This window comes from Schistosoma haematobium, chromosome 1 (assembly GCF_000699445.3).
Source record: "Schistosoma haematobium chromosome 1, whole genome shotgun sequence".
NCBI classification, from domain to species: Eukaryota; Metazoa; Platyhelminthes; class Trematoda; order Strigeidida; family Schistosomatidae; genus Schistosoma; species Schistosoma haematobium.
This window is the reverse complement of record NC_067196.1, coordinates 59,054,221-59,072,721: the sequence shown is the minus strand read 5'-3', so window position 1 is coordinate 59,072,721 and position 18,501 is coordinate 59,054,221. Positions and strand designations below refer to the sequence as shown.

Sequence of the window (18,501 nt, the reverse complement as noted above, 5' to 3'; positions counted from 1 at the left end):
CTTGTTTGGGATCCCTACCAATATTTGTATTTCCAGTTTTCCGTTTGTAAAAGTACTGGCTCATGAATATCAATGCAATTTTCAGATTGACAATGAAGAATCTGTATATAACGCTGTTATGCGCTGGGTATATCATCAACCAATTGAAAGGGTCGCGAATCTTCCTTCTTTGCTTCGAAACATTCGTCTTTCAGTTATGTCAGTTCGATTCCTCACAGATGTTGTGGATAAAGATGTAAGTAGGTTTTCACAATAAAGACTAAACGGTTTTCTCACATTTTACGCTTAGTGTTTATTTGGCTTATCTGTCAACCAGTTGGCGTTTGTCATTGAGATTGACGTGTTATTTTTCCTTTACGTTACTATCATTGAACTGTTATTAGAGTTACTTAGAGTTTTATCACCCATCTTGAGTCTATATGGACTCTTGTTCTGGTCGTCAGTTTTGTAAAATGTTGAACTTAAGAGTGCAGACATGCAGTCCTAAATTTATCATTCAATACCACGATCAATAATTATGGTATTTAAAACGGTGCTACTATACTGTACTGTTAATAAAAAGCTTAGTATTGAGGTGTAATCTGTTGATCCTAAATACAACTTTTATTTTCTGGGATTACAGATGTGTTTCTATCCCGCTTAAGGACTGCCCTGCATCATTGCCTTGACTTGTCATAAGGAGTGAAGTAGTTGGATGCATTAATCACCTCACTTGACTTGGGAATCTCATTAGCCCTATTGGGTTGGTTTATGATAAAATTTAGGCACTGATTCCGAAATCTGAGTTAGTATTTGGCAACTTTTGTCATTGGTGGCGTAGGTGAGATGTATGTCTACCATCAGTTTGAAGTGTGACTTTGAAAAGTCGAGGGGATTCGTAGATTGCTAGTTTTAGGTAATAATTGTCTTCGAAGCACCAGCAACTAAGCAGTGCTGAGTTTAGGCGTAGGGAAAGATAGAGATCCCTAATATGTTAATGGGACTATGAATCTTTATCAATTGGGTTGACTGGGACGTGTGTTACGAATGTACACTACGATATGGAATGTTGGGTAGAGTGAAGAAAGTTAGGGGCGGTGAAATCGTGTTATCAGTCCACGAGGCCGTCAAATGTTGGTGTGAGCTATTGTGACATGTTACTTACTTACGCCTGTTACTCCCAGGGGGACATAGGCCGCCGACCAGCATTCTCCTACCCATTCTGTCCTGGGCCTTCTTTTCTAGTTCTATCCAATTGTTGTCCATTCTTCTCACGTCTGTCTCCACTTCTCGGCGTAATGTGTTCTTTGGTCTTCCTTTCCTCCTTTGGCCTTGAGGATTCCGAGTGAGTGCTTGCCTCAATGTGTGTCCTATCCACTTCCAGCGCTTCTTCCTGATTTCTTCCTCCGCTGAAATCTGGTTTGTTCTCTCCCACAGTAGGTTGTTGCTGATGGTGTCTGGTCAATGGATCCGAAGTATTTTGCGTAGACAGCTGTTAATAAACACCTGTATTTTCTGGATGACGGCTTTCGTAGTTCTCCAGGTTTCTGCCCCATACAGTAGAACTGTCTTGACATTTGTATTGAAAATCCTGACTTTGGTGTTGGTTGACAGTTGTTTTTAGTTCCAAATGTTCTTCAGTTGTTAATATACTATTCTTGCTTTGCCGATTCGCGCCTTCACTTCTGCATCAAATCCACAGTGTTCATCAATGATGCTGCCCAGATATGTTAAGGTTTTTACATCTTCCAAATCTTCTCTGTCAAGTGTGATTCGATTGATGTATGTTATATCGTATCGGAGAATCTTGCTTTTCCCTTCCTATATGTTGAGACCTAATGCTGCTGAGGCTGCTGCTACATTGGTCGTCTTCTGCAATTGTTGTTGCGTGTGCTATAGAAGAGCCAGATCATCTGCGAAGTCTAGATCGTCCAGCTGCATCCTAGACGTCAACTGTATCCCATGCTTCCCCGAGATGTTGTCGTCTTCATGATCCAGTCGATCACCAGGAGAAGGATAAAGGGTGAGAGTAAGCAACTTTTCTTGACACCGGTCTTTACTTTGGACGAATCTGTGAGTTTTCCTCCATGCACGATTTTGCAGTTTGATCCATCATAAGAATTCGTATGATATTGACTATCTCCTCAGGCACGCCGTAGTGTCGAAGAAGCTCCCATAGTGTTATTCTGTCCACGCTATCAAATGCTTTCTCGTGGTCAATGAAGTTGGTATGGAGTGGTGAATTCCATTCAATTGATTGTTTCACGATGATCCGTAGTGTTGCGATTTATTCGGTACACGATTGATCCTTACGGAATCCTGCCTGTTGATCTCTAAGTTGGACGTCTACAGAGTCTTTCACTGTGTTTAACAACACCCTGTTGAAGACCTTTCCTGGTATTGAGAGAAGAGTGATGCCTCTGTAGTTATCACACTTGCTTAGATCTTTATTTGATATCTTGATCAGGTATTCTTCTTCCCAGTCTGTTGATACTTGTTCTTCATCCCAAATCTTGCCCACGGGAATGTTGAGTATCTTTGCAGTTACTGCTGCGTCTGCTTTCAGTGCCTCTGCTGGAATGTTGTCTGGTCCCTCTGTTTCCCCGCTCTTGATTTATCTGGTGGCCATGCTAATCTCTTCAATTGTTGGTGGGTCAACATTGATTGGGAGGTCCGTGGTTTCTGCTTTGATGTTGGGTGGGTTCAGTGGTGCTGGTCGACTGAAGAGTTCCTTAAAGTGCTCTACTCACCTGTTTCTCTGTTCTTCAATGTTGGTGATTACGTTGCCTTCCTTGCTTTTCACTGGTCGTTCTGGTTTACGATAATATCCAGCGAGTTTCTTTGTTGTATCATATAATCGTTTCATGTTTCCTTCTCTTGTAGCCTTTTCTGCCGTCATTGCTAGATCTTCCACATATTTGCGTTTGTCGGCTCTGATGCTCCTCTTCACCTGCTTGTTTGTTTTTGTGTATTCAGCTTGTTTACTCTACTCTTGTTCGGCTGATATTGATTACTTCCTCCTTGTTCCTCATTTCTTGAATTTTGACATATGCAACTACTTAATTGTGATTTATGTGATCAACAGCTGGAGACTTTGGGTGAAATCCCTTAGAATCATCAACACTAGCGTACATACATTCGCCTCCTCTGAATTTTCATTCTTAGTAATCACTCATACATACGTTTTTATTCTGTCTTTTGAAGCCAAACTTTCTCACCATTATTGACACTGCATTATTTCGTTCCCGGTATTTTTCATCTTATTAATTTCGTCTCGGGCTAATGTGATTGTATCTACAACTAACTCACGTTTGTTCCAGATTGTACGTTACTTATGACTAATGAAAGCGGTTATGTTACAACGTAATCTTTATCTATGAATAAGTTCACAATTTCCAAATTTTAGCGTCTTATTCGACAATCTCTCGAGTGTCGGGATTTGGTAGATGATGCTAAACGATTTCATTTACGTCCAGATTTACGCCATGAAATGCGTGATCGAAGATTTCGTCAGCGTGACGGTGGCAATGAGTACTTAGTTGTTATTGGTGGTTTCGGTTCTGATCAGGACCCTTCGGATTCCGTTGAAATGTTTAACCCACGAACCTTAGAATGGAACGAGTTACCTGTAAGTTATCAAGGTGTATCAATTTATAGATCTTTTATTTCTTACTGTATTATTTATTTAAACACATAAATATTGGTATAAAGGGCACCGAATGCATATGCACCACACAATTCACTTGATTTGTGTGTGGGCTATGATACTGCTCGGGTGAACAAACCGAAGCATGTGGTTTTCTTAGGGGCCACACTCAGAACCTTCGACCTGAAGGTAGCGGAGGAACGTCAGGCGATGCAGTCCCATGGTAGCGGGTGACCGACGATTGGTTCATAGGCCTTCTGTTCCTTCAGGATACTGGAGCTCATGTGCACCATTGGTTTGGAATTAGGGTTTTCCAACTCCCCTAGGTGAACCCTCCGAGTCCACCAACCCGGTTGAAGCGCCGGACATCGTCTTCTCAATTTCGTAAACAACCGGTCCGCCACAAGAAGGCACTGAGTAGGACTTCCTTGATGGTGATTGTGTATGCGTGGCCATGTGGGAGCATTTCGGAAAAGAGTTGGCTCTCTCCACTCTTGACCGTACCAGGGTGTTTGGGGGCATTTCTTTCTGTAAGTTTTTTTTTCGAGTCAGTTCAACTAGATTCTACCTTTACTTTACTTATTGTTATTATGTTATCAAGTTTTCACATTCTCCGAACTTTTAAATCTTCAAATCCAGTGTTTTATCAGGCACCTAATCTATTTCCCGATATAATTTGTTTCATTATTATCTGTCGATTTTTTTATTTGGATTACTAGCATTACAGATTTTTTATGCATTGTATGGAATAGTTATAGGCTTTTTTGGTCGAAGGTTTGTTTGCTCTAGCTTAAAAGATGTACAGTGAACTAAAACTTCTGTAAACAAATATCTGAATTCGAGGACGAAAAGTTCTAAAGATTTCATTTCCCTCATTCGTTTGTGATTATAGCTGATAGCTAAAATGTGTAGTCTTTACAAAATTAGTTTGTCTGTCAAAAGATTATCCAGAATCTTAACAATTTTGAGCTTTTGTTGATCTTTATTTGTAAATTGCAAACCAAGCTAAAGCTATATGCAACTCACTAATTACTTCAAGGTTCGCATACCAAACTGTGAGTCAATGATTCTACCTTACTCCTGGAATTTCGATATTAAAATTACTCGCCCTCTTAGGTTAAAGGAACCGGACGTATTCTTACTCTAAATCTTATCTTTGCTGTTATTCTTGAATGGCTACTGCTAGTCGTGCATAAAGTTACCACTATGTGCAGGTCTAAAGTATCATTCCATTCATAGGTTGCCTGTCTTCATTTCATGTTTTGGTCTCAATTCCAAACATCTGACATCATAAACCAGCAGGAGTTATGTTTCAGTGAAGAAAGAGCCCTCATAATTGATCTTTTACAGCACTCAATAGTGCTGAACTCCCTTCGTTTCTATATTCCTGTAGCTAACAAGGGATAAAGTAGTGGTGGTAGTAGCTAATTTATGATTAGTAAACTTAACAAAGTAGCTCCATTTCAAAAATTAATTTGTTTGCTAATCCAAAATTAAATAGCAAGGTGACTATGCGTTGTTTTGTTCAAATTAAGTTGGAAATAAATTGATCTAAAGTTCGTCGTCCAACAAGCCCTGTAATTCATATAAAAAACATCCATGTTTTTAATTAACATTTTTTAGGATTTACCGATAAGTTACCGCTATGTAGCAGCATGTTCATTGGGTACATGTGTCTACGTCATTGGTGGTTTTGATGGAAATGAAAGACTAAATACCGTATACTCCCTTGATATCGCTCAGAGAGAAGAAGGTTGGCGTTTACTTACTCCAATGCACTATAAAAGAGGTCTATCTGCTGCTTGTACAAACAAAGGTAGCTATTAGAGTATGAAAATAATTTGTCTCTCAATAATTCAGGTGTAATTATATTGCAAATTTGTTATTGATGCCTTTTAAATTATTGCTGAGTTTGAGTTTTATCACTATTCAAATTATAAACTGGACAGCAAATGCTAGATACGGGAGAAATGTTGCTATACTCCGATCACGAAGAAAATGCTCCACACACACAGGGAGTCGCTCTGATGCTGTTCAAAGAAGCACGAAATGCACTTATAGGATGGGAATCTCACGGATACAGGATCATCAAGGCATCCTTCAAAACAAAAAAGAAGGCAATCATAATGAATGCTATCCAGTGTTATGCACCCAACAATGACAGCAATGACGACAATAAGGATCAGTCCTATGAGAGGCTGCAATCAATTATAGCGAAGTGTCCAATAAAAGACCTGACCATCCTGATCAGAGACTTAAACTCCAAGATCAGAATGGACAACACCAAATATGACGATATCATGGGACAACATGGACTGGGAGAGAGGAACGAAAATGATGAGAGATTTGCGAACCTATATGCATTCAACAAATTGGTTATAGGCGGCACAATATTCCCATACAATCGCATACACAAAGCTACATGGATCTCACCGGATCACACCACGGAGAACCAGATAGATCATATTTGTAACAATAAAAAATTCAGAAGGACAATGGGAGATATGAGAATCAGGAAGGAGGGGAGCTGACATAGCTTCAGATCATCAGCTGCTTGTGGCCATGATGAAACTGAAGCTAAAGAAACACTGGACATCTGGGGAAACATCAGTACAAAGGTTCAATACAGAATTCCTGTGATACACTAACAAACTCAACCAATTCAAGATAACTCTCAACAGAAGATTCCGAGCATTACAAGATCTACTCGAAGAAGAAACTACGATGGAGTATAATTGGAAAGGAATCAAAGAAGTACTGACTTCAACATGCCAGGAGGTGCTGGGCCGCAACAAGCATCATCACAAGGAATGGATCTCTATAGAAACTCTGGACAAGATTCAATAAAGGAAGAACAAGAAGACAGCGATTAACAACAGCCAAACACGAGTAGAGAAAGTCAAGGCACAAGCTGAATACACAGAAGCAAAGAAGCAAGTGAAGAGGAGCATTAGAGCTGACAAGCAGAAATATGTAGAAGAGCCAGCAACGACAACGGACAAAGCCTGAAGAGAAGAAAATATGAGACAGTTATATGACACAACAAAGAAACTAGAAGGGAAATATAGTAAACCAGAGAGACTGATCAAGGAAAAAGAAGGCAAGACAATCACCGAGATTCAAGAACAGAGGAACAGATGGGTAGGTTACTTCGAAGAGTTCTTGAATAGATCAGCTTCATTGAAACCACCGGACATCGAAGCAGCACCTACTGTAAAATGTGATTGATAGACGAACTCACCAATAATAAAGGGAAACGCCCACCACCACATTAACTCCCTTTGAGCTTGTACTACTGTATCTCTTTATTAACCAATCACAGTTTGATGTTCATTGTAAAACAAAATTTGCTTGTTGACTCATTTTTCCTATTCTCTGGCTACTGTTCGGTAAGTTATTTGTCTGTTTTTTCCCTGTATTAATAGACCGTACAGTTTGTTTGTACACTAACGATGTTAATTTATGTATTAGAAACAGATAAAGTTTATCTAGCCAAATAGCTTGCTTTTTCTGACTTTGGCCAAACCAAGACTCTGTATTCGACGGTCTAAAGAATAGCTCAGAATTAAACCTGTAAGAAATTACTCCCTACACCTACAGACCTTCCTGTAGATCTCACTCCAAAAACGACAGAAGAAATCAGGATGGCCATCAGACAAATCAAGAGCGGGAAAGCAGCAGGACCTGACAATATGCCAGCTAAGACTCTAAAGTCAGACACAGAAGTAACTGCACGTATACTTCACGTGCTATTCAGGAAGATTTGGGAGGAAGAATAAGTGCCAACAGGCTGGAAAGAAAACACTACATCAAAACATCAAAGAAAGGAGATCTGAGCAAATGTGAGAACTTCTTCGACACTATGGTATACCTGAGAAGATCGTCAACATCATCCAGAATTCATACGACGGACTATAGTGCAATGTGTGGCACATATATATTTGGTGCCCTCTTGTACCAATATTTATGTGTTTAAATAAAATAAAACTACAGTGCAAATTCGTACATGAAGGACAGCTGAAAGATGTTTTCCAAGTAAGAACTGGAGTCACACAAGGTTGCCTAATCTCACCCTTTCTCTTTCTTCTGGTGGTCGACTGGATTATGATGACCTCAACATCTGAGGGAAAGCACGGAATACAATGGACAGCTCGGAATCAATTAGAAGATTTGAACTTCACAGATGATCTAGCTCTTCTACCTCATATACACCAGCAAATGCAGATGAAGACAACCAGTTTAGCCGCAGCCTCTGCGTTAGTAGGCCTCAACATACACAGGAAAAAGCAAGATCCTCAAATACAACACAGAGAACAACAACCCAATCACACCTGATGGAGAAGCTCTGGAAGACGTGGAATCGTTCACGGACCTAGGAAGCATCATCGATGAACAAGAGGATCGGATGCAGACGTAAAGGCAAGGATTGGGAAAGCAAAGGCCGCATTCCTCCAATTGAAGAACATATGGAACTCAAAACATCTGTCAACCAATGTCAAAGTGAGTATCTTCAATACGAACGTCAAGACAGTTCTACTACGCGGAGTTGAAACTTCGAGAACTACCATAACCATCATCAAAACAGTAGAAGTATTTATAAATAATTGCTTATGTAAGATACTTCAGATCTGTTGACCGGACACTATCAGTAACAACCTACTATGGCAGAGAACAAACCGGCTTCCAGCTGAAGAGGAAATTAGGAAAAGATGTTGGAGGTAGATAGGATATACATTGCAGAAATCATTAAACTGCATCGCGAAGCAAGCCTTAACTTGGAATTCTAAAAGGAAACGAAAAACAGGAAGACCAAAGAACACATTGCGTCGGTAATTTGAGGCAGACATAAGAAGAATGTACAGCAATTGAAAACAGCTGGAAAGTATTGTCCAGGACAGCATAGGATGGAAAGTGCTGGTCAGCGGCCTATGCTCCACGAGGTATAACAGGCGTAAAGAAGTAAGTAAGTCTCCTGTATACTCACTGAATTGTATGCAAGATGGTGTTTTATAAATGTTATTCGGTTTTGTAACATAGATAAATTTATTTCGTTCATTAGTGGAAAATGTTTGGAAATGCCTTCCATATTCATAAAAATTCACTATACAGATGAATGGATTGAGGGATTGTGACGTAATGGATCACATAATGCATCTTTAAATTGATATGATTTCGATGGATAAAAAAATAGTGAGTTGTAGTGGTGACCAAAGAAACAGTAGTGAAACAATCATAATAGTGATGATGATAATAGTTGAGGGGGTTATGAGAAAACGGAAGTAATCGGATGTTTCAATTAATAACACTATTGACCAGTTTTAAAGTGGCAGGGGTAGTTGTAATAACCACAAATTAGAAATAAAAATCTGACTAAAGTGAATAATGAAAATGGTATCGCGATTACATAAAGATGATTTCAAACAGATAAACCGAGAGATAATAGAAGGGAATGAAGTCCATCAGTGAATCTGTCATCATGGCAGTGCCAGGTGGGGTGTACACGAATAACCACTGCTTCTGCATAATGTAGTAGTTTGTTGTTATTCTACCGATTCATTGCTCTAAAAGTAATGCCAATTTTTACTGAATAACTGTGTTCACTATATGTTTTCTCAAGCCGTTGCCACGTAGTTGGAAGCTATTCATTATCAAATTCTTTGGTATATGTTCTAAGATTCTTTTGGATACTCCCTGAACAGGAAGAAGAGCAGAAGAAAAAGCTGACCTAGTGCTAGCCCTTAGTCGATGTCTATTCTGTGCGCTAAGATCGTTATGTCGTACATAGTAGAAACATAACGAATATGCAAATCCCAATTTAAACCTGTACTAATTCCCTGTAGGTTCTCTCCTTTATCACTCGTTTTTGTTATTTTGAATACCTAAATGCTGGGTAAATAATAATTGATTATATTTTATCTATGTGTTTATGCTTCTGGTAGTCTACCTCATGAATTTTATGAAGTTATTATTTATTTATTTATTTGAACACATAAATATTGGTACAAGGCGGCACCGAATACATATGCGCCACACAATTCACTTGATTTGTGTGTGGGCTATGATGCTGCCCGGGTGCCCAGCTGATGAAAAGGCAAATGTTTTTTTGTAAAGATCACCAATTTTGTGCAGGGCAGTTTTGTCCTTGGAGAACAGTAGAAATGACTTACCTGTTATTGTGATATTGCTAATGATAACATATCTCATCAATTGGTTTTCGAATCATACTAAAGTTATCTGTCGCTACTCCCTTTTACGATATGCTGTTTTTACACTTTTACCTATTTATCTGTCGATTGATTTGAGTTTCACAAGAAGGATTATTTTTCACTTATGAATTCTTGTTTAATTTAGGTCTAATCTATGTCTGTGGTGGTTTCGATGGTCAGTCGCGTCTTCGGTCCTTTGAAGTTTATCATCCAAAAATTGACGAGTGGAGAATTTTGGAAGAAATGACTACAGCAAGAGAAGGCGCAGGTCTTGTTGTTGTAGATGATACACTTTACTGTTTAGGAGGTTATGATGGATTCCACCTACTGAACAGCATGGAAGCGTAAGTTGAAATGTAGTCGAAAATAATTTTAATAAGGCTTATCTATTGTTTCTCAGTTTCTAGTCTTAGTTGCCTGATATCTAAAAAAAAGTTTATTCAGGACTATAAAAAGCTAATCATTAAGTTTGTATTTGAAAAAAATAAACTAGACCTGTTTCTTAATCTTGTTCTTTCAAATGTCTGAAGCCAGAATGTCAATGCATTCATGCCTCGTTGCATTACGGTTTTAGAATCCAACCGTAATCGTCTAAATAACTTTTTTTTCAAACTGATTGAATTTCAAATATAAGCATAATCTTTTGTATTTCAGTGGAATAAATTGTGTTGTCCTACCATGTTATTCCAATTACGCCAACACCGTTATTGTACATACTCACTTAGGCCTGTTACACCTCGTGGAGCATAGGCCGCTGACCAGCACTTTCCATCCTATGCTGTCCTGGACAATACTTTCCAGCTGTTTTCAATTGCTGTACATTCTTCTTATGTCTGCCTCAAATTACCGACGCAATGTGTTCTTTGGTCTTCCTGTTTTTCGTTTCCTTTTAGAATTCCAAGTTAAGGCTTGCTTCGCGATGCAGTTTAATGATTTCTGCAATGTATATCCTATCTACCTCCAACATCTTTTCCTAATTTCCTCTTCAGCTGGAAGCCGGTTTGTTCTCTGCCATAGTAGGTTGTTACTGATAGTGTCCGGTCAACAGATCTGAAGTATCTTACATAAGCAATTATTTATAAATACTTCTACTGTTTTGATGATGGTTATGGTAGTTCTCGAAGTTTCAACTCCGCGTAGTAGAACTGTCTTGACGTTCGTATTGAAGATACTCACTTTGACATTGGTTGACAGATGTTTTGAGTTCCATATGTTCTTCAATTGGAGGAATGCGGCCTTTGCTTTCCCAATCCTTGCCTTTACGTCTGCATCCGATCCTCTTGTTCATCGATGATGCTTCCTAGGTCCGTGAACGATTCCACGTCTTCCAGAGCTTCTCCATCAGGTGTGATTGGGTTGTTGTTCTCTGTGTTGTATTTGAGGATCTTGCTTTTTCCTGTGTATGTTGAGGCCTACTAACGCAGAGGCTGCGGCTAAACTGGTTGTCTTCATCTGCATTTGCTGGTGTATATGAGGTAGAAGAGCTAGATCATCTGTGAAGTTCAAATCTTCTAATTGATTCCGAGCTGTCCATTGTATTCCGTGCTTTCCCTCAGATGTTGAGGTCATCATAATCCAGTCGACCACCAGAAGAAAGAGAAAGGGTGAGATTAGGCAACCTTGTGTGACTCCAGTTCTTACTTGGAAAACATCTTTCAGCTGTCCTTCATGTACGAATTTGCACTGTAGTTTTATTTTATTTAAACACATAAATATTGGTACAAGAGGGCACCAAATATATATGTGCCACACATTGCACTATAGTCCGTCGTATGAATTCTGGATGATGTTGACGATCTTCTCAGGTATACCATAGTGTCGAAGAAGTTCTCACATTTGCTCAGATCTCCTTTCTTTGATGTTTTGATGTAGTGTTTTTCTTTCCAGCCTGTTGGCACTTATTCTTCCTCCCAAATCTTCCTGAATAGCACGTGAAGTATACGTGCAGTTACTTCTGTGTCTGACTTTAGAGTCTTAGCTGGCATATTGTCAGGTCCTGCTGCTTTCCGCTCTTGATTTGTCTGATGGCCATCCTGATTTCTTCTGTCGTTTTTGGAGTGAGATCTACAGGAAGGTCTGTAGGTGTAGGGAGTAATTTCTTACAGGTTTAATTCTGAGCTATTCTTTAGACCGTCGAATACAGAGTCTTGGTTTGGCCAAAGTCAGAAAAAGCAAGCTATTTGGCTAGATAAACTTTATCTGTTTCTAATACATAAATTAACATCGTTAGTGTACAAACAAACTGTACGGTCTATTAATACAGGGAAAAACAGACAAATAACTTACCGAACAGTAGCCAGAGAATAGGAAAAATGAGTCAACAAGCAAATTTTGTTTTACAATGAACATCAAACTGTGATTGGTTAATAAAGAGATACAGTAGTACAAGCTCAAAGGGAGTTAATGTGGTGGTGGGCGTTTCCCTTTATTATTGGTGAGTTCGTCTATCAATCACATTTTACAGTAGGTGCTGCTTCGATGTCCGGTGGTTTCAATGAAGCTGATCTATTCAAGAACTCTTCGAAGTAACCTACCCATCTGTTCCTCTGTTCTTGAATCTCGGTGATTGTCTTGCCTTCTTTTTCCTTGATCAGTCTCTCTGGTTTACTATATTTCCCTTCTAGTTTCTTTGTTGTGTCATATAACTGTCTCATATTTTCTTCTCTTCAGGCTTTGTCCGTTGTCGTTGCTGGCTCTTCTACATATTTCTGCTTGTCAGCTCTAATGCTCCTCTTCACTTGCTTCTTTGCTTCTGTGTATTCAGCTTGTGCCTTGACTTTCTCTACTCGTGTTTGGCTGTTGTTAATCGCTGTCTTCTTGTTCTTCCTTTATTGAATCTTGTCCAGAGTTTCTATAGAGATCCATTCCTTGTGATGATGCTTGTTGCGGCCCAGCACCTCCTGGCATGTTGAAGTCAGTACTTCTTTGATTCCTTTCCAATTATACTCCATCGTAGTTTCTTCTTCGAGTAGATCTTGTAATGCTCGGAATCTTCTGTTGAGAGTTATCTTGAATTGGTTGAGTTTGTTAGTGTATCACAGGAATTCTGTATTGAACCTTTGTACTGATGTTTCCCCAGATGTCCAGTGTTTCTTTAGCTTCAGTTTCATCATGGCCACAAGCAGCTGATGATCTGAAGCTATGTCAGCTCCCCTCCTTCCTGATTCTCATATCTCCCATTGTCCTTCTGAATTTTTATTGTTACAAATATGATCTATCTGGTTCTCCGTGGTGTGATCCGGTGAGATCCATGTAGCTTTGTGTATGCGATTGTATGGGAATATTGTGCCGCCTATAACCAATTTGTTGAATGCATATAGGTTCGCAAATCTCTCATCATTTTCGTTCCTCTCTCCCAGTCCATGTTGTCCCATGATATCGTCATATTTGGTGTTGTCCATTCTGATCTTGGAGTTTAAGTCTCTGATCAGGATGGTCAGGTCTTTTATTGGACACTTCGCTATAATTGATTGCAGCCTCTCATAGGACTGATCCTTATTGTCGTCATTGCTGTCATTGTTGGGTGCATAACACTGGATAGCATTCATTATGATTGCCTTCTTTTTTGTTTTGAAGGATGCCTTGATGATCCTGTATCCGTGAGATTCCCATCCTATAAGTGCATTTCGTGCTTCTTTGAACAGCATCAGAGCGACTCCCTGTGTGTGTGGAGCATTTTCTTCGTGATCGGAGTATAGCAACATTTCTCCCGTATCTAGGGTTTGATTTTGCCGTTTGGATTGTATGTTCTCAGTTATTGTGAGGGATAGTCAATTTTTATGTTATCATTTCCGTCGCTTTTTCGGTGGTCCTTCCGGTCAGCCACATTTTCCTGACTTTTCATGTATCTTTACAACTTTTTACTCTGCTTACTGGAAGGGATATAGAACTTGAGACTTCCGTAGAATCTCAGCTTTCCTCATGACGTGTCATAGTTCTTCTGTCAACCCCCAGGGCAGAGGTTAAAATGTTTAATCTTGTTAGCTGTGTTTTTAGCAAGTTTGTTTTCTGCTGGATGAGGTTGCTTACCTTTGCCCAACCCTCCTTCTTTAACCGGGCTTGGGACCGGCAGTAGCTCTAGAAGAGCTACAGATTGAGTTATTACTGTACCAGGAAGGTGATATTTTCGGAAATTGGTTTAAGTGTTTTTAAAATAACAACTGTTTTCAAAATGGAACGGAATTTGTCATGGAATCAGATATGTAGAGAACCGCGTAGTATTTCATACAATTATATTTGTGTTGAAAGAGACACCGTCCTATAAAGGTTGTCGAGCTTTAGCAAGCAACACAGTTATGTAAATCAAAAAATAGTTTTCCATTACATACAAGAGGAATTAAAACTTATTTCTCATTTGAAATAACCTAACATACATCTTTGTTATAATACCACTGTTGGTACGAAAATCTCTTACATGAGTTGACTACTAAATAGTGTGTCTGATTCAGAATCGTTTAATGTCAATCTACTGCTGTGCTGTCCTACCTAAATTCATTAAAACACTGTACACCTCCGTTTTTATTTTCGGAGTAATACCAGCCGTATTTCTTAACAGATTCGGCCGGTGTAATCGGATTGTTGTTAACTTAAGATAATGTGTAACTAGTTCTCGACAAAAACCCAATCAAAACCTTATGTATATGACGAAAAACTATAAGTGTGCTAAATATTAGCACTAACTGACCCAAGCGTATAACGATATCACTATTTATTAACCAATGATAAAGGTAACTTAGAGTATGAATAGTTATAAAGTCGAGGCCCGAATCCCGACTCAATAAATATATAGTATGTAAGCCACTGACCAAATAGGATGAAATCATTGATTATGTACAAAAGATACCACCCGAATAACATAACTTTCAGTTGTCAAATAACAATGTGTAAGTACGTGTAAAACAATAGCCATTACAATCTATGAAACTGGGATTAATCATCATTAGCCTTGATTTCATGTTTACTTTCTGAACTACAGTTTCATTAATCGGTATTTCCATGTGTGCATTATTCTATGTCCACTTATTTTATTTGGATGTTTTGCAATATAATTCCTCCACTTGATCATTTTAATTTATTCCAATATGTCTTTTTCCGAATAGTCATCATTATTGTCTATTTGTTCAGTTCATACTTCGTAGCTGATGAGTACATGAAGAAATGTTTATAGTTCTACTGAGATATACAATAAGTATAAGACGTTCTATATCCGTGAAGTTTAGTTAAACAACCCTACGTAAATGGACATGGAACCTTTTGGTTATTCAACAATGACGGTTATAAATCAGTGTGAGGAATTAGAATTATGATTTACAGTTGATGGTTGAGGTTAGGAATTAGATTTAGGGTTTTCATCACGAACTGACATAAGCTATAATGCCAAAACTTTATTTGGCCAAATGGATAAGTGAATTTCGCGCCAAAATCCGAGACCTTTTATCTTATACCTCATTGGTTCGTCCATAAATTATAGTCTCACCGAAAAGATATATATTAAGAACGAAATAAATGTACCATAATATACTATCCGAATAATAACGAAACAAGAGATTTCTTTCGTTAAAAATTGTATGCTGCTATTTATAAAGAATAAAATTAAAGATAGGAATATGTTTAAAACCAATGTCCCAGTGTTTAAACGTGGAGTTCTGATGTGTGGGCGAGAATGATAATGACTGGTTGTCTGCTTAGTCAGACATGTAGATAGTCTGACAGGTGTCAGATGAATTATATATTCCCCTATCCTTATTATTATTCAGTCAGTCAGTCAGCTACAACATATGACCAGGCACATATATGCAACTGTCCAAGTTGCCATACCTCATTAACACAACAAGATGAACACCGGGTTCATGAAAGTAGTTAATTCAGAGGTGGTAATATATAAAAGAAAGATTGCAATAAGGATATAGTACAGGAAGAAAGAATTAGTTCGTAGAAAGAAAGATATGAAACGATTTTAATCTCTTAGTTTAAGGGAAGACAGAGAGTGTGTACACCGACGCCATTGTGATCGATTCTGAGCCATGTCACCAAGAGTCTCCAACCATTGGTTGATTGTTCATTGTTGTTGGATTGTGTCGCGTTTTTTGGTGTGGAAATATATTTACGTTGTGGTCAGGCTAATCACGTGTTCTTGATCTGAGTTGTGTTGAAGTCCTGTAGAATAGACACTGGGAGGGAATCTAGTGTAGATATTTGTCTAAGGTAAATTAACATCCCATACATGTAAAAGTGGAAACCCAACCGTTATAACATTAGACGAAGTAAAGCCGAGCGTTATAACATGTTCTTTAAGCATTAACGCTCCACTCCATATTTGGTATATCGTTAGTCAGGAATAAAGATAAAAGTCACCAAACAACCAAAGAGATTGCTTTTCTATCTGTCATGTCATGATTATTAATATTACTACCAAACTGATCGAATACCACTAATTCTTAACATTAATACTGCACAAACATTTGTATACCTGTTCATGATTCGTTTATTGATCTGTCATATAAATGTTTTTCTGTTTCCCTTGTTTATTAAAATCTACTCCTGAAATAACTGATTTGTGAATTTAAAAAATATTAATAGACACAAATGACTGTTAATATCTTTATTTTTTCATAATTTCATGAAAGGCTTGTGTCAAATGAACCCTTTAAAAGTGTCATTCTTGCGAACTTCGCATGTCTATCGTTTGTGCATCATGGATTTATTATCGGTACTTTTTATTTTAATTAGCTTTGATCTTCATTGTGGTACGTGGTCTGTGTGCAAACCAATGTACATGCGTCGGTCGGGAGCTGGTTGTGCTTTGTTGGGGGATACTATTTATGTATGCGGTGGTTATGGTGGCGCTGAGGGCCGCGGTCCTTCACATTTGGATACTGTAGAAGCCTATAATACATGGTTGGCTCAGTGGACTTTGGTTACAAGTATGAATGTCCCTCGTTGTTACGTTGGTGCTTGCCCATTGGCTGGCAAGATTTATGTTGCTGCTGGGTGAGCAACCATTCTTTAGTACTGTTTTGGTATATTCTAGTAGAGTTTTTATATATTTTTTTGAGTGAAATCATGATTCAATTGAAACTAGACCACCATTGAAAACCTGGAAGCACTGAACGGCCGTTTCGTCCTAGCACGGGACTCCTCAGCAGTGTGCATCCACGGTCCCGCCCCGCGAGATTCGAACCCAGGACCTATCGGTCTCGCGCCACGCGCTTAACCAAACTAGACCACTGAGCCACTAGGCCCCCAAATGCCCTGGTACGGCCGAGAGTGGGGAGGGTCCGCTCTCCCTCTCGAAATGCTCTCACATGGCCACGCGTATATAGCCTCTGCCAGGGAAGTCCTACTCACTGCCTTCCCGTGGTGGGGGTGTTGTTTACGAAAATGAGAGGACGAAAAGCGAATGTCCGGCGCTTTAACCGGATTCCAAACCAATGGTGCACATGGGCTCCAGTATCCTTCGGGAACAAATGGCGTATGAACCAACTGTTGGTCACCGGCTTCCATGGGACTGCATCTCCTTACGATGCTCCACTGCCTTGTGGATCAGGCCTTCAGGTCGAAGGCTCGGGGAGTGGCCCCCTAAGAAAACCACCTGCTTCGGTCTGGGCACCCGGGCAGTATCACAGCCCTCACACATATCGAATGAGATTTGTGTGGCGCATATGTATTTGGTGCCTCCTTGTACCAATATCTATGTGTTAAAATAAATAAATAATATTCTAGTAGGCTTTTCATACTTGATAAACTTACTGATATTATGGGTATAATAATTAAATTACTTTTCCAGCTGTGTGATTATGAATTCAGGTCTACTTCACTTTAATTTTACTGTAGCGATTGATTGCTTATGTAGTCTTCCGAGAATATATATGATAAAAAACTAATTGAAAAGAAATTTCTTCTCTCAATTCGTTCCTTCTTTATTTACCAAATGTCAAAATGGGGATTTTCAGCATATTATCAATATAATCCCGAGATTTCTTATGAAACGTGTGATCTTAATCGAAAGCCATTTGTTGCTCATTGTATTAAATGCTGGTTCTATTTTTGACTTCAAACTTTTTATGTATGTTCACCAAATGATTAGTAAACAATACTATAATACTTTTTTCTATAATTTTGGCACGACTTTTAAAAATAATGAACTGATTAGGTTTTTCAAGGAAAAGAATTGGCAACTTGTTTGTTTAGTATGTTAAATTTTGATGTTTCATAGTAGCGGCTGCCTAGTGAGGTTACAGCAGATCACCTTTCAACCAGTATGTGAAAGGTTCGAACTCCAAATTACTGATTCAGTATGGATGCTATGATAGTGTCATTACACCCTCCCAAAACACCCACACACAACCAACATGGGTTAAAGCTAAGTACATAAATCCGTACTCAGTAGTATCAATCCCGTTGTACAAATAGCTCAAATAAAGGAATATTAGCAGAAGAAAGGTTAGTATGTTTGAAATATTTCTGAATGGATTCTTTTATCCTGCTACATGGTATTATGTAAACAATCAGGTTACTGATGAGCATAGGTCAACTAGAGACCATTAACCTCAAAAGTGATGCAAGTTAAAGAGTTCCGTCATGTTTCTGTGTCATTTACATATTTATTTATTTATTTGAACACATAAATATTGGTACAAAGGGGCGCCGAATACATATGCAGTACATAAA

General features: G+C 38.7%; 1 protein-coding gene across 2 annotated transcripts in view; it reads left to right on the top strand.

Moving 5' to 3' along the window:
* KLHL12_1 (Kelch-like protein 12) overlaps positions 1 to 18,501 on the top strand; it is a 32,144-nt gene that overhangs the window by 6,201 nt on the left and 7,442 nt on the right. The window contains exons 4-8 of one of the 2 annotated variants that reach the window (XM_051209205.1): positions 86 to 235; positions 3,386 to 3,607; positions 5,249 to 5,441; positions 9,977 to 10,175; positions 16,561 to 16,821. In XM_051209205.1, coding sequence (XP_051074639.1) covers positions 86 to 235; positions 3,386 to 3,607; positions 5,249 to 5,441; positions 9,977 to 10,175; positions 16,561 to 16,821 — 1,025 coding nt within the window. Of the gene's footprint in view, positions 1 to 85; positions 236 to 2,737; positions 16,822 to 18,501 lie in introns of those variants that run through there. The other variant, XM_051209206.1, reaches the window with a different exon arrangement.